The sequence below is a fragment of the Schistocerca nitens genome, chromosome 6 (assembly GCF_023898315.1).
Source record: "Schistocerca nitens isolate TAMUIC-IGC-003100 chromosome 6, iqSchNite1.1, whole genome shotgun sequence".
In the NCBI taxonomy this organism is placed as follows: domain Eukaryota; kingdom Metazoa; phylum Arthropoda; class Insecta; order Orthoptera; family Acrididae; genus Schistocerca; species Schistocerca nitens.
The window spans coordinates 420,103,409-420,117,593 of NC_064619.1; the positions used below are offsets into that span (position 1 = coordinate 420,103,409).

The 14,185-nt window shown below is 41.8% G+C and overlaps 1 protein-coding gene across 1 annotated transcript in view; it reads left to right on the forward strand.

Annotated features, from left to right (window-relative positions):
- Window positions 1-14,185, forward strand: part of LOC126263383 (neuronal acetylcholine receptor subunit alpha-7) — a 316,056-nt gene that overhangs the window by 291,604 nt on the left and 10,267 nt on the right. The window contains exon 8 of the mRNA XM_049960476.1: window positions 1,648-1,757. Within this exon, the coding sequence (XP_049816433.1) occupies window positions 1,648-1,757 (110 nt within the window). The remainder of the gene's footprint in view (window positions 1-1,647; window positions 1,758-14,185) is intronic.

Consider the following 14,185-nt stretch of genomic DNA (forward strand, 5'->3'; position numbering starts at 1 on the left):
ATGTGAAACCTAAACCTGTCTTGTGCTTTTCTTTGTGTTTACTCCTACTTTACTCGAGCGCATCCGTAGGGATATCAGTACAGCTGAGCGGAGTTCTTTCCGACAGTCACAAAGATGCGAGGGTGTGGACTGCAGTCCGCCGGAACCACCTCCACCTCCAAGTATCAACTGACTCTGTCCCGTTTTCTATACTAAAAAGTATTAAATTAAATTATAAACTTCTGCCGTATATTCTGTGTTATTTCTGGTATGGTTCTTGTTTTTTGTATTTTGTTTCTTCCACTCGTTTCCTCCTCACTAACTTTCAGCCCTAAAGCCTTATCTCAACTTCTCTCCTAATAAGAAAAAAAACCTTTAACACAAACTGTGATTTACTAAGTACTTCTATAAATACTTATTTGTATAAACATATATTTAAAAGCGCATCACACAGGTGCGAGGGAAAAGCCTAAAATGTATTTTGTCGTGCATTCAGCGCGAAGTTCATGCAAGGAGAGGAAAGCCACGTAACTCCAGGCATTTAAACGACACCTCAATAAAACCCATCCCCGGAATGGCTTGGACAATCTTCAAGGTAAAAATTTTAAAGAGAAACGCTTAAAGAGAATTATTAATTCCAGACAGAGCTCGAAGGACAGTTACACCTTACTTTCAGTTTAAATAGTCACAGAGACAAAACACAATTAAAAACACAGTACTTCTCCTTGCAAAATTATTTTTTTATATATTTTTTATAAGTGGAATGAGTACTGCATCACTTATATGCATATATTCTTAGAATCACGTTTGAGTTCGGCTTTTCGTATGAGCTGCAGCTGTAGCATTGTTTTCTGGAAATGAATTCTCATTTTCAGATTAATGCCTGATGGTTCTGCTTATAACTATAGGATTACATATTTAATATATATTAGTTAATTTGACTTTCTGATTTCGTGCAAGCATGATTCATTAGTAACTAACTGCTATAAATTTAAAGAAGTTGCTTAAAACAATTTTAATGAAATTTATTAAATTTATACTGCGAACTCGCGATTGAATTCTCTTAGCTTCATTTGCTAAAAATGTTCATTGATTATTAAAAGTTTCCATATATTTAAATTTGTACTTTGAGATTATTAAACGACGGAAAGATACATCCCATTCTAATTTTTATCTTCTTTAAAATACTTTACATGTGAAATCATGTGATGTGAGAATATCCTCAACATCACAAATAAATTTTCTGAGGAGGCTACGACAAGTATGTAGTCTTAGAAATTTATTTACTATTGTGCCTGAAAGTTTTTTAAAATGAAAGAGTGTTTATGCAGTATTTTTTAAAGTTTTTGTATCACACCAGTTTCTTATAGAATTTTTGTATTCTTCACCGAACGTTATTTGAACTTCGCAGCCACAATCCTATCTACTTTACGAGTATCAAATTTTGTATACGTCTATATCTCTTGTTGTGCATTATTTTTTTCTTTATATTTTGTCTGATATGTATTTGGTTGCGTTCACAGTAGTTGTTTCTTGGCTCATGAAGTACCGTAGTTTTGTATGCACAAGGGCCTTGTTTGCAAGCAAGCTGCCGTTTTTACACTTCTCATTGTAGTGACACTCGCCCTTGGAACAACTGAACATGTACTATTGCCGATGACTTTTCAGGAACATACTTCAACTGTATCATGTTCATGGTGGCTTCTTCGGTGGTGCTAACGGTCGTCGTGCTCAACTATCATCATCGAACAGCAGATATTCACGAGATGCCTCAGTGGGTATGTCACTTCCTTCATTATCAAACTAAATAGAATAAAAGTACTTCTGTTCTCCATGTGTCAATAGCTTAAGAATGAACGTAGTTTAAACGTCTGGTTGTATATCAGTTTTTAGCGCATGTTGTAAAAAAGGAATGTTTGCACAAGATCTTTATTAGGTCATCATTTCGTTTAATAACCGTCGTAATATACCAAAACACTACTCAACAGTGTTCCTGGAATGTTAAAAGCATTTCACAGCAGTACTCGATCAAACCGGCTTACTAATGATACCTAACAAAGCAAGAAGAGATATGTCATCATCATCAGTGTTCTGCCTAAAGGCAGGTTTTCGCATCGTAGTTCTCCAGGCTGTCCGGTCTTCTGCCATCCTTTTCAGGTCTGCATAATTTCCTTTTCCCTTTATGTCGTCTATCATCTTGTATCTCCTTCTTCCTCTCAGTCTTCTCCCACAAATCAATCCTTCCAAAGCATCTACTAGCAAGCGCTCCTTTCTCAATGAATGTCCCAACAAGTTCTTTTTCCTTTCTCTTACAACCTTCAGCAGACATCTCTCACCAACCCTTTCCAATACTCTTTCACTACTCGTTCTTTCCATCCAGCTTATTCTCTCCATTCTCCTCCACATCCACGTCTCAAATGCTTCTAACCTTTTTTCATCCTCTCGTCTCAGTGTCCATGTTTCTGCCCCATATAGTGCCACACTCCAGACAAAACATTTGCCAAGTCTTTTCCTTGGTCCTTTATCTAATTTGCCACATAAGAGTCTCCTCTTTCTGTTGAATGCCTCCTTCGTTATGGCAATTCGACTTTTCACCTCCTGGTGACATCTCAAGTCTTCAGTTATTGTGCTTCCAAGAAATTTAAATTCACTTACTTGGCTAATGGTAGATTGTCCTATTTTAATATTGTACAGTCTGCGTCTTGTACTGATGACCATACTCTTTGTTTTTGCTGTTTTTATTTGCATCCCATATTCCACACAAGCTTCATTCAGATCTTTGAGCATGTTATTCACTGTCCGCTCACTTTCTGCCACTAATACCATGTCATCAGCAAATCTTAAACATTCTATTCTCTTTCCACCAATACATAGTCCTCTTTTCCCATCTAAGCTTTTCGCAATAATCTCTTCAAGGTATACGTTAAACAACAGTGGGGAAAGGCAACAACCTTGTCTAACACCTCGGCCAATGCTGCTTCCTCTGGCATTTCATTTCCAATCCTTATCCTTACTTTCTGGTGTAAATATAGATTCTGTATCAGTCGTCTCTCTTTCCAATCCACTCCTTTCCTCTTCAAGATATCCATCAGCTTGCTCCACTGAACTCTGTCAAAAGCCTTTTCTAAATCTATAAAAACAGCAAAGATTTCTCTACCCTTTTCCATATATCTTTCCCCTATAGTTCTTAGCAGGCCAAAAGCATCTCTTGTTCCTTTTCCTCTTCTAAACCCGAACTGCTCCTCTGCAATCCCTCTATCCAGCTTGCCATGTAACTTTCTATTCAACACTCTCAGCAAGACTTTAGCTGCATGAGAAATTAGACTGATGGTCCGGTGCTCTTCACATTTTTAGTGTTTCACATTTTCTCTATTGGTATCACAGCTGTTGTAGCGAAGTCCTCAGGCCATTCCCCTTTGTCATATATCTTGTTACAGAGGTAGACTATTTCTTTTCTTGCCTTGTTTCCCAGACTCTTCAACAGTTCTGCTGGCAAATCATCTATTCCACATGCCTTCCTATTCTTCATCTTCTTCAGCGCCTTTTCTACTTCTGCTTCCAAGATGGTAAATCCCTTCCCATCTTACGGCACATATTGCTCCTCTTCAACCTTAATTTCGCTTTGCATTTCATCCCCCTTATACAGACATTCAATATATTCTTGCCATCTGTTCAAAGCCTCCTGTGGTTCCTCTGCTAGAGTACCATCCGCTCTTTCTATTTCCATGTCATTCCTCTTTCTTTTACGTTCAAAAACTATCTCACTAGCCACTCTATACATCATTTCATACTTTCCCTCTCTCTCCATTTTCTCTATTTCGTCGCATTTCTGTTTCAACCATTTTTCTCTTGCTTCTTCAGTTTCTCTTCTTCATTCATTATTCAGTTTCCTGTACCTCTTTTTGCCTTCTTCAGTTTCTACACTTTTCCACGTCCTTACAACTTTTTCAACATGTTTTCTGTTATCCATTCTTTCCTGGTGCTTTGGGATGGTCTAATTCCTAGTACTTCTTTGGCAGAGTCCATGAGTCCTTCCCTCATTTTTATCCACTTGTCATTAACACTTTCATCAACACTACCTCTTTGCCATTTTTCCATAAATCTCTTCTCCAAATCTGATGCCTTTCCTACCTCTTTGAGTCTTTCTATATTTAGTCTTTCCTTTGCTTTACCTCTCCAGACTTTTTTTCAACTTCATTTGTATTTCTCCCAACACTAGGTTGTGGTCTGAATTTATATCCGCTCCTGGATAAGCTTTAGCATTCTTCAAACAGTTCCTAAACCTTTTTTGTATCAGGATGTAGTCCAGCTGATATCTTTCTTATTCAGATTTTTGATACCCATGTGTAACGTCTCCTTTTGTGGTGTTCAAATAATGTGTTACCCACTGCTAATGAATTTTCTTTACAGAAACTAATTAGTCGTTCACCTCTCTCATTTCTTATTCCTAATCCTAATTTTCCTACTGTATCTTCATCTCTTCCTTCACTCACCACTGCATTCCAGTCCCCCATGATGATAATGCAGGCATTTCTATTTTCTTTCTCGATGAGTTCTTGTATTTTCTCATAATATTCTTCCACTTCCTCATCTCTGTGCTGGCTGGCATGCAGGCATACTACCCACAAGTTCATCAAGGCACTGTTGGTCATCAATGGCGATTCGGCGTAGATCCCTCAGAGTGATTGGTGGGTCACGTCGTCCATAAACAGAACTTTTCAATCTATTCCAGGCATGTTCGATAAGGTTCATGTCTGGAGAACATGCTAGCCACTCTAGTCGTTATCCTGAAGGAAGTCATTCACAAGATGTGCACGATGGAGGCGCAAATCGTCGTCCATGAAGACGAATGCCTCACCAATATGCTGCCGATATGGGTGCACTATCGGTCGGAGAATGGCATTCGCGTATCGTATGGCCGTTACGGCGCCTTCCATGACCACCAGCGGCGTGCGTCGGCCCCACATAATGCCACCGCAAAACAGCAGGGAACCTCCACCTTGCTGCACTCACTGGACAGTGTGTCTAAGGTGTTCAGCCTGACCGGGTTGCCTCCAAACACGTCTCCGACGGTTATCTGGTTGAAGACATATGCGTCACTCATCGGTGAAGAGAACGTGATGCCAATCCTGAGCGGTCCATTCGGCATGTTGCTGGGCCCATCTGTACCACGCTGCCTGGTGTCATGGTCACAAAGATGGACCTCGCCATGGACGTCGGGAGTGAAGTTGCGCATCATGCAGCCTATAGCGTACAGTTTGAGTCGTAACACGACGTCCTGTGGCTGCACGAAACGCATTATTCAACATGGTGGCGTCGCTGTCAGGGTCCCTCCGAGCCATAATCCGTAGGTAGTGGTCATCCACTGCAGTAGTAGCCCTTGGGCGGCCTGAGTGAGACATGTCATCGACAGTTCGTGTCTCTCTGTCCGCACAACATCGCTTTGGTTCACTAAGAGACGCCTGGACATTTCCCTTGTTGAGAGCCCTTCCTGGCACAAAGTAACAATGCGGACGCGATCGAACCACGGTATTGACAAGCACGGTACAGACAACACGAGCCGTGTACCTCCTTCCTGGTGGAATTACTGGAATTGATCGGCTGTCGGACCCCCTCCGTCTAATAGGCGCTGGTCATGCATGGTAGTTTACATCTTTGAGCGGGTTTAGTGACATCTCTGAACAGTCAAAGGGACCGTGTCTGTAATACAATATCCACAGTCAACGTCTACCTTCAGGAGTTCTGGGAACCGGGGTGATGCAAAACTTTATTTGATGTGTGTACTTCTTTCGTTCAGTTATTCCTTCTCAGTGAAAGTTTTGAGTTATTGGTATTTGGCACGAAGTCTGATCGCTGTTACAACTAACTTCCTTAAACGTTTGCTACTGCTTACCTCATGAACATAATGAATGACCTCTACAAACAGGAATGAGGTTGTATATATTCCAAATCAGGCAAAATTTTTAATCCTTTAAAACTGTTCCAGAATTATTCTGTACCGGTAACTCCTTTCATTATCCTCATTACTAGTTTTTGAATGTTAAATTATGGTTTTGCAATACTTGTATTTCCCCAGAACATCACACCATAACGTAATAACTATGTACAGTAGCAGTCTAAGTACATAGTACTGTTTCAGTATTACAGCAGCTCTTGATCGCTGTTAAGCCAGAACCGTATTTGCTCATGCTTTTGTTCAGTAGTTTAACATGTTTCTTACCTTAATATTCTACCTAAACTCGTAGAAGCTTTGTGTAAAATATTTTTTCAGTACTGCATCCCAATAATTTTAGGATTATAGTTCTTCTCGTTTTTGGTCTTATGTCTAAGGCTCATCTATTTCCTTTTGTTCTCATTTACCATCATGGAAATTTCTTCCTGCTTCTTTATTTATTACAAAGAGATTCTGCTCTAAATCAGCTTCATCATGTCCTTTAGCAAAAATTCTATTACCATCTGTGAAAAATACTGGTTCTGTAGTTGACAAATGGTACAGTAAATAATTTATGAACACTAAGAATAACAGAGAGCCTAACATATAGTCATAAGAGACTCAATTTCTGCCTTTCATGTATTCGGAAAAGTAACTTTTATTTTGACATATTTCCACCATATAATTCCTGCCACAAAGATATGACTTAAACCACTTATCGGCAAATCCACATAAACAATATTTGTATAATTTCCTAATAAGCAGATCAATGCCGAAAAAAGCTTTAGGCACTTCTAGAAACAGACTTAAGTTTAGTTCAGCTAGGTCTATAGCATTCAGGACTTATTTCAAGAAGTATAAGAAACAGGTACTGAGAACTTTACGACACAAAGATTAACGCCATAAACATTCTATATTACAGCACACAATAATACAGACCATGAACCGCCGCACTATGGTGTGTCTAACACGCTCAAGAATCGTAGGAGAGTGGTGTGTCACTACTTATTTACCACTAACATAGCCGGAAACAAAATACGAGACAGGTCAGAACACTATACAATTAAATTCTCAAGTCGATGAATTAATAGGGAATTTCACAGCATTGTTAAACAGCTAGTACAGTAAGCCCCTCTGTTTGTCAGGACGAAGGCCAAGGAATCTGTGTGCTGTCACCAGACGCAATAAAACAGGATTAAATATTACTTCGTTTATTTCTTTGAATACATCTCGTCGCCATATCTTCAGCGATGGCTGGGGCCTCAGCAAGCAGCGGAGGCATTTGCTGAACCCAGTGACTGGCTCAGGCTGCCGTATCTCGCTGCATCAGCCCTGTGCTGACGAATAGCGACTTCTAGTAAGTGGATTGCCGACCGTGGTGTGGAAGGCGCGCCCCGTCAGACCGTCAGAAGTTCTGCTCGGTGTTGGCTGTGACCACGGCACATCTTTGTTGTGTCTCACACACCGTCATGGGAGTACTCTTCCCCTCCCAGGTCACTGCCCATATTGTCCCAACAGATGAACCACGATCCTGGATGTTATCAGGTCGTGTTGAATGCTGATCGTGGCCGGCCGGTTTGGTAGCCCGTCTGACCCAAGTAATGCTGGAGTTTAGAGCAGTTTGTGCCCCAGGCTGGAACGCTGTTCGTAGACTCCTGGTCACCCATCAATGGTGGCTGGTACTGGAGGCTGGCTTCTACACTCCTGGAAATGGAAAAAAGAACACATTGACACCGGTGTGTCAGACCCACCATACTTGCTCCGGACACTGCGAGAGGGCTGTAAAAGCAATGATCACACGCACGGCACAGCGGACACACCAGGAACCGCGGTGTTGGCCGTCGAATGGCGCTAGCTGCGCAACATTTGTGCACCGCCGCCGTCAGTGTCAGCCAGTTTGCCGTGGCATACGGAGCTCCATCGCAGTCTTTAACACTGGTAGCATGCCGCGACAGCGTGGACGTGAACCGTATGTGCAGTTGACGGACTTTGAGCGAGGGCGTATAGTGGGCATGCGGGAGGCCGGGTGGACGTACCGCCGAATTGCTCAACACGTGGGGCGTGAGGTCTCCACAGTACATCGATGTTGTCGCCAGTGGTCGGCGGAAGGTTCACGTGCCCGTCGACCTGGGACCGGACCGCAGCGACGCACGGATGCACGCCAAGACCGTAGGATCCTACGCAGTGCCGTAGGGGACGGCACCGCCACTTCCCAGCAAATTAGGGACACTGTTGCTCCTGGGGTATCGGCGAGGACCATTCGCAACCGTCTCCATGAAGCTGGGCTACGGTCCCGCACACCGTTAGGCCGTCTTCCGCTCACGCCCCAACATCGTGCAGCCCGCCTCCAGTGGTGTCGCGACAGGCGTGAATGGAGGGACGAATGGAGACGTGTCGTCTTCAGCGATGAGAGTCGCTTCTGCCTTGGTGCCAATGATGGTCGTATGCGTGTTTGGCGCCGTGCAGGTGAGCGCCACAATCAGGACTGCATACGACCGAGGCACACAGGGCCAACACCCGGCATCATGGTGTGGGGAGCGATCTCCTACACTGGCCGTACACCACTGGTGATCGTCGAGGGGACACTGAATAGTGCACGGTACATCCAAACCGTCATCGAACCCATCGTTCTACCATTCCTAGACCGGCAAGGGAACTTGCTGTTCCAACAGGACAATGCACGTCCGCATGTATCCCGTGCCACCCAACGTGCTCTAGAAGGTGTAAGTCAACTACCCTGGCCAGCAAGATCTCCGGATCTGTCCCCCATTGAGCATGTTTGGGACTGGATGAAGCGTCGTCTCACGCGGTCTGCACGTCCAGCACGAACGCTGGTCCAACTGAGGCGCCAGGTGGAAATGGCATGGCAAGCCGTTCCACAGGACTACATCCAGCATCTCTACGATCGGCTCCATGGGAGAATAGCAGCCTGCATTGCTGCGAAAGGTGGATATACACTGTACTAGTGCCGACATTGTGCATGCTCTGTTGCCTGTGTCTATGTGCCTGTGGTTCTGTCAGTGTGATCATGTGATGTATCTGACCCCAGGAATGTGTCAATAAAGTTTCCCCTTCCTGGGACAATGAATTCACGGTGTTCTTATTTCAATTTCCAGGAGTGTATTATCCGTGGCTACAGATCGGTCGTCATCATATAAGGTAGCAGGAGTATATTGGTACTGAAACAATCTCATACACAAGGTGTTAAAATACACAAATCAGAGGATAGAGTGTGTACAACATGAATGCCACTGATCCTGCTGATTGACTGACTCTTAGACTAGCGAGGTGGAGTATTTGTGGCGTTGAGGAGAGGCTCTGCTTTCTGACGTCATTCATCATGACCAAATCGGAACAGCTCTTTATGAGCTGTCAGTAGTCTTCCGTTCTGCTACATTTGCTTAAGCGATTTCAGTGTCTTAACAGCTTTTCCAAATCCCTGATGGGTGCTGTTGCAGCCCCCTTAGCTTTCCTTACATAGTGTTATGAGAGTAACGAAGGCAGTCTCGTCTGCACTCGTCTAACCCTTTCCGCTAAGCCTGTTTAGCTACAGAAGTGTTGCTGCACTCTAGGTAATCAACTAACCGTGACACAATGTTTGCACCTAGCGGCTGGTTCGTATTGATACTCCCATGTGCTTCAGAAATACTTTCATTTATTTTATTTAATCGTATGCCTAGAGCCCCCCGTCGGGCAGACCGTTCGGCAGGTGCCGGTCTTTCAATTTGACGCCACTTCGGCGACCTGCAGTCGATGAGGATGATAGGATGATGATGAGGACAGCACAACACCCAGTCTCTGGGCGGAGAAAATTCCGCGACCCAGCCGGGAATCGAACCCGGACCCAGAGGACTGACAATCCGTCACGCTGACCATTCAGTTACCGGGGCGGACTTCAGTAATACTGTTCTGCTTTGACTGAGAACATTTCACTCTCTTGTTCTTACTTCCTTGATGCGTAACAGCATAAACTTGGCACACATTCCACGTTACATACGTATCCAATAATATGCAGGTATTCACACTGTAACAGGATCTCAAAGGTAATTGAGGTAACAAGTCAAACAAATTTCTTACTGACGAGCCACTGGGAAGCAAGAGTTCGTTACATCAAATGTTTTGCTAGTGCTCTTGTTGTTGTCTTCAGTCCTAAAACTGGTTTGATACAGTTCTCCATACCAGTATATCTTGTGTAAGTCGTTTCATCTCTGCTTAACTGCTGTAGCCTACATCCATTGGCACCTGCTAACTAGTCCATCTTGTAGTCAAGTTTTGCCCTAGATCTGATTCAATATCTCTTCATTATTTAATCGATCTTTACATCTAATACTTAGCAGCCTTCTACAGCCCTAGAATTCAAGAGCTTCTATTCTCCTCTTCTCTGTGTCTCTCTTACACAGGGTATAGTCGTATATCAGTTACATAGACGGTGAGGCAAGCCATCTCAAATATTTCCAGAATCAATAAATACATTGAGGTCGGTTTTAGCCAAGTTGTAGCGGACAATATGGTATATTTCCTGACGTTCGCAGTAATTTTTATCTTTTATAGTAGCCGAATCACAGCACTGAATTTGTTTTCTTCTAACGGAATATAAACTTTCTTTCTGTGGCATTTGAAAGACGCCTCTAAGAGAACTGAAATGACATAAAATGTATGGGACCTGATCAAATAGTATCAAGATAACAGCGCCGCAAAGCACTATCTCGCCGTCAGGGGAAAAGCTCCACAAACATCTGCCCTATTATACAAAATGTAAGCAAATACGTAACTCAGGTATGGTCCTTGTGTTTATATATAGGCTTGAAACCTATCAGACTGTGTTCTGCTGTTATAGCAATCAGTATAACTTGCTCACAATGCTACTGAGACATTCTCAATGTACACGATAGTCAAAAAAAGGAATACTGTTTATGATGTATGTCGCCAAATTATTAGAGCAGTGGTGCGGTTGTAGGCCGATGAGTGTCTAGATTGTGCCAAGCACTGACGATCTGTTTTTGCAAAGATTATCAAAAAAGTTCTAGGACATGGAACTGTTGATAACATGATGCACCAGTGAAGAAGTAGAGCAACTGATGAAACAAACTTTTTAGCAGCAATAATTCACAATGCAAATGTCACTAAGAGGCGTCCTGGAAACACGAGAGAGATCAACCAAAAGCGTATTCTGCGAAACTACATTCCATTGCATTTCATCCTCTTCATTTTTCGCTGCATCTACAGCTTCGTGGCCATGACTACCAAAATTGGTTACAGTTCTCTGAATGTTATCTACGAAAAATTCAAAGTGATGCGGCATTTTTATGTAAAGTTTTGTTTAAGGAAGAAACATCGCTTATATACCATGGGCATGTCAATCTTCGCAATATGCACTAATCATCAGCTGAAAATCCATGACGACTCAAAGAAGTGGATAAAAACAACGCTCTTGGTCTATCAATGTTTGGTGCTTGATCTTCAAGATCCACATCATTGGTCCCTGTTTCATTTGTGGAAATCTAAACACACTCAAGTAACTCGAGTTCCTAAGACATGTTGCTGCCACAGTTATTGGAAGAAATTCCACTAGACAAAGGCAATCAGAGTGGTACCAACACGATGGATGTCCCATCCACTCTGCAATTGTAGCGATAGAGCCTCTTGCGAGAACATCATTAGAATGGTCGTTCAGGAAACGCAAAATGGTCTGCACACGCACCAAACCTAGCAGTTCAACACTTTTATCGATGGCGAAAATTAAAACAAAAGGTCTATTAAGAAACACCGACGACTACCGATGAATTAATTCCATATGAAACTCAACGCGTAGTATTGTTTTTTTTCCAGAATCAGTTTATAAGGCGTAGCAATCCTCAAGATCAGCATCTTGAGCACTTGGTATGAGAGCCACGCTAGTAAGCACACAAAACTTATTGGAGCTACCGGCTTACTTATATTTAGTATAATAGGACAAATATTTTTTGGAACCTCTCCTCCTAGAGGTTGAACAGTGGTTTGCGGCTCGTTTATATTGACACTGTTTGATCAAGTCCCATACACGTCAAGTCATTGACGTTCTCTTAGAAGCTCCTTTCAAACGCCACATAAAAAGTTATATATTCCCATTAGAGCAAAAACAAAGTCGGCGGCTACAAACAATAGAAATAACTAGCAAACGCCAGGAAATTCACTATATTTTTCGTTATACCTTGGCGGAAACAGCATCTCCATATATTTATTTAATTTGGGTATATTTGGGTTAGCCTGTATTAGCTGCCTCACTCTGCATGAAGTTACACTGCGGGTGAATACTTTCAGAAAAGCTCCCTGACGCTTAAATTTATATTCAGTGTTAACATATTTCTTTTTTCTGAAAAATCTTTTCTTACTATATCCAATCTACATTTTATACGGTTTTACTTTTCCCGTCGCCAGCATATGTATTGTCCAAGTAGCGAAGTTCCCTTACTGCTTTCAGCGTCTCAGTTCCTAGTATACTTTCCCCAGCGTCACCTGACTTAATTCGACTACGCTCGATTTGTTATTCTTTTTATTTATGTTCATCTTATAACCTCATTTCAAGAAGGTATCCGTTCCGTACAAATGATCTTCCAAGATCTTTTGCCGTATCTGCCAGGATTGCAATGTCATCGTCAAATCACAAAATTTTTATTTCTACTCCGTAAACTTCGATTCATTTCCCAAAATTCTGCTTGGTAAGCTTCAGTATTTGCTCCAGGTACAGACTCAATAACAAACGTGACAATCTTGTCTCATATAAATTATAGAGTGCAGCAATCAGTCGTCCTTTTTTTGATTTTATTACGCAAATCCAGATTTCGGCTAGTAGCTAGCTATTCTCAGTGCACTATTTTCTCTTCTCAATGCATGTAAGTCCCTGTTGTTTGGGCGTCAGTCACAGTCCTTTGAATACTACTGTATCATACAGTAGTATTCAAAGGACTGTGACTGACGCCCGAACAACAGGGACTTACATGCATTGAGAATAGAAAATAGTGCACTGAAAATGGCTAGCTACTAGCCGAAATCTGGATTTGCGTAATAAAATCAAAAAAGGACAACTGATTCCTGCACTCTATAATTTATAAGTCACATAACAGTCGCTGAGTGCACCCACTTTCCGAATTGAAGGTAACCTGAATCTTGTCTCACTCACTTCTCAACTATTGTCTCCCTTTCATGGTCTTTGACTCTTGTAACTCCAGTTAGTTTTCTGTAAAAGTTACAAATAACCTCTGGCTCTCTGTATTATGTGCCTGATAACCTCACAATTGCAAAAAGTGTTTTCTAGTCAAGATTGGCAGAAGCCTTTTCTGAAGCTACAGATAAATACACTCCACAAATCTGTTAGTTATTTGTGATTCATCCAAAGATAATTCACAACGATATTAGACATGTCTGTTTAATACAGTAACATAATGTAATTAAAAGTTAACAAACACGGACCTACAGGCGTATAATTACTCGTAGATCTAGTAATACCAAAATTAATATTACGCTATTTATTCAGTCACGAGTCACTGCACCCATAGCACTCACTACACACACTTTCAGCTCAAGTCAGGATCACGATGATATCCCTGCCCCTCCATTAAATTTATTTCTACATTTCGAATTGTCAGTACGAAAAACTGTCTTAGCATATTTTCATAATCAAGCAAATGGTGATCTCAGGAGGATTAAAGGAGCATTTTCCACCCCAGGTATTGGGCAACTAAATTCCAGTAACCTACATTATATTCCATAAATATATATGATGGAATGACAGATTTTAATTTTTAACAGTCCCAACTATTTTAGCGATCTGCAATTTGTGTTGTGGTGTAAGTATAGCATATTATTTAAAAGCCATGCATTACTACCTTTTTAAACATCTTGATTTCCGTTATCTCTTTCTCTTCGTTACCTTTTTCGATTATTGAACAGCTTTATTCGCTGCTAGAAAATATTGCTTGAGTCTTTCGTTTAATTTTTCACAGCACATGTACGTTAAGTCTGACTTTTGTTCCACAATCATGAGCAGAACAGTTAGTGTAGTGATTATTAACATTTCCCTTAATGTGCTAGATGCACCCAGGTGGTGCAGTTAGGATAGCCTAATCTTTAAAGAGATTTTTACAATGAGAACGTTTACTGATTCAGTTACTAAGTTACCGTTAATAACCATTTCTGTAGTCTGAATACTTTGTCCGTATCCTGTGCTCTTGTTCCACTGAAACTGGTACCCTTGGTAAGGACTTGGCTTACACAGGAACGAATGTAACTACTAGG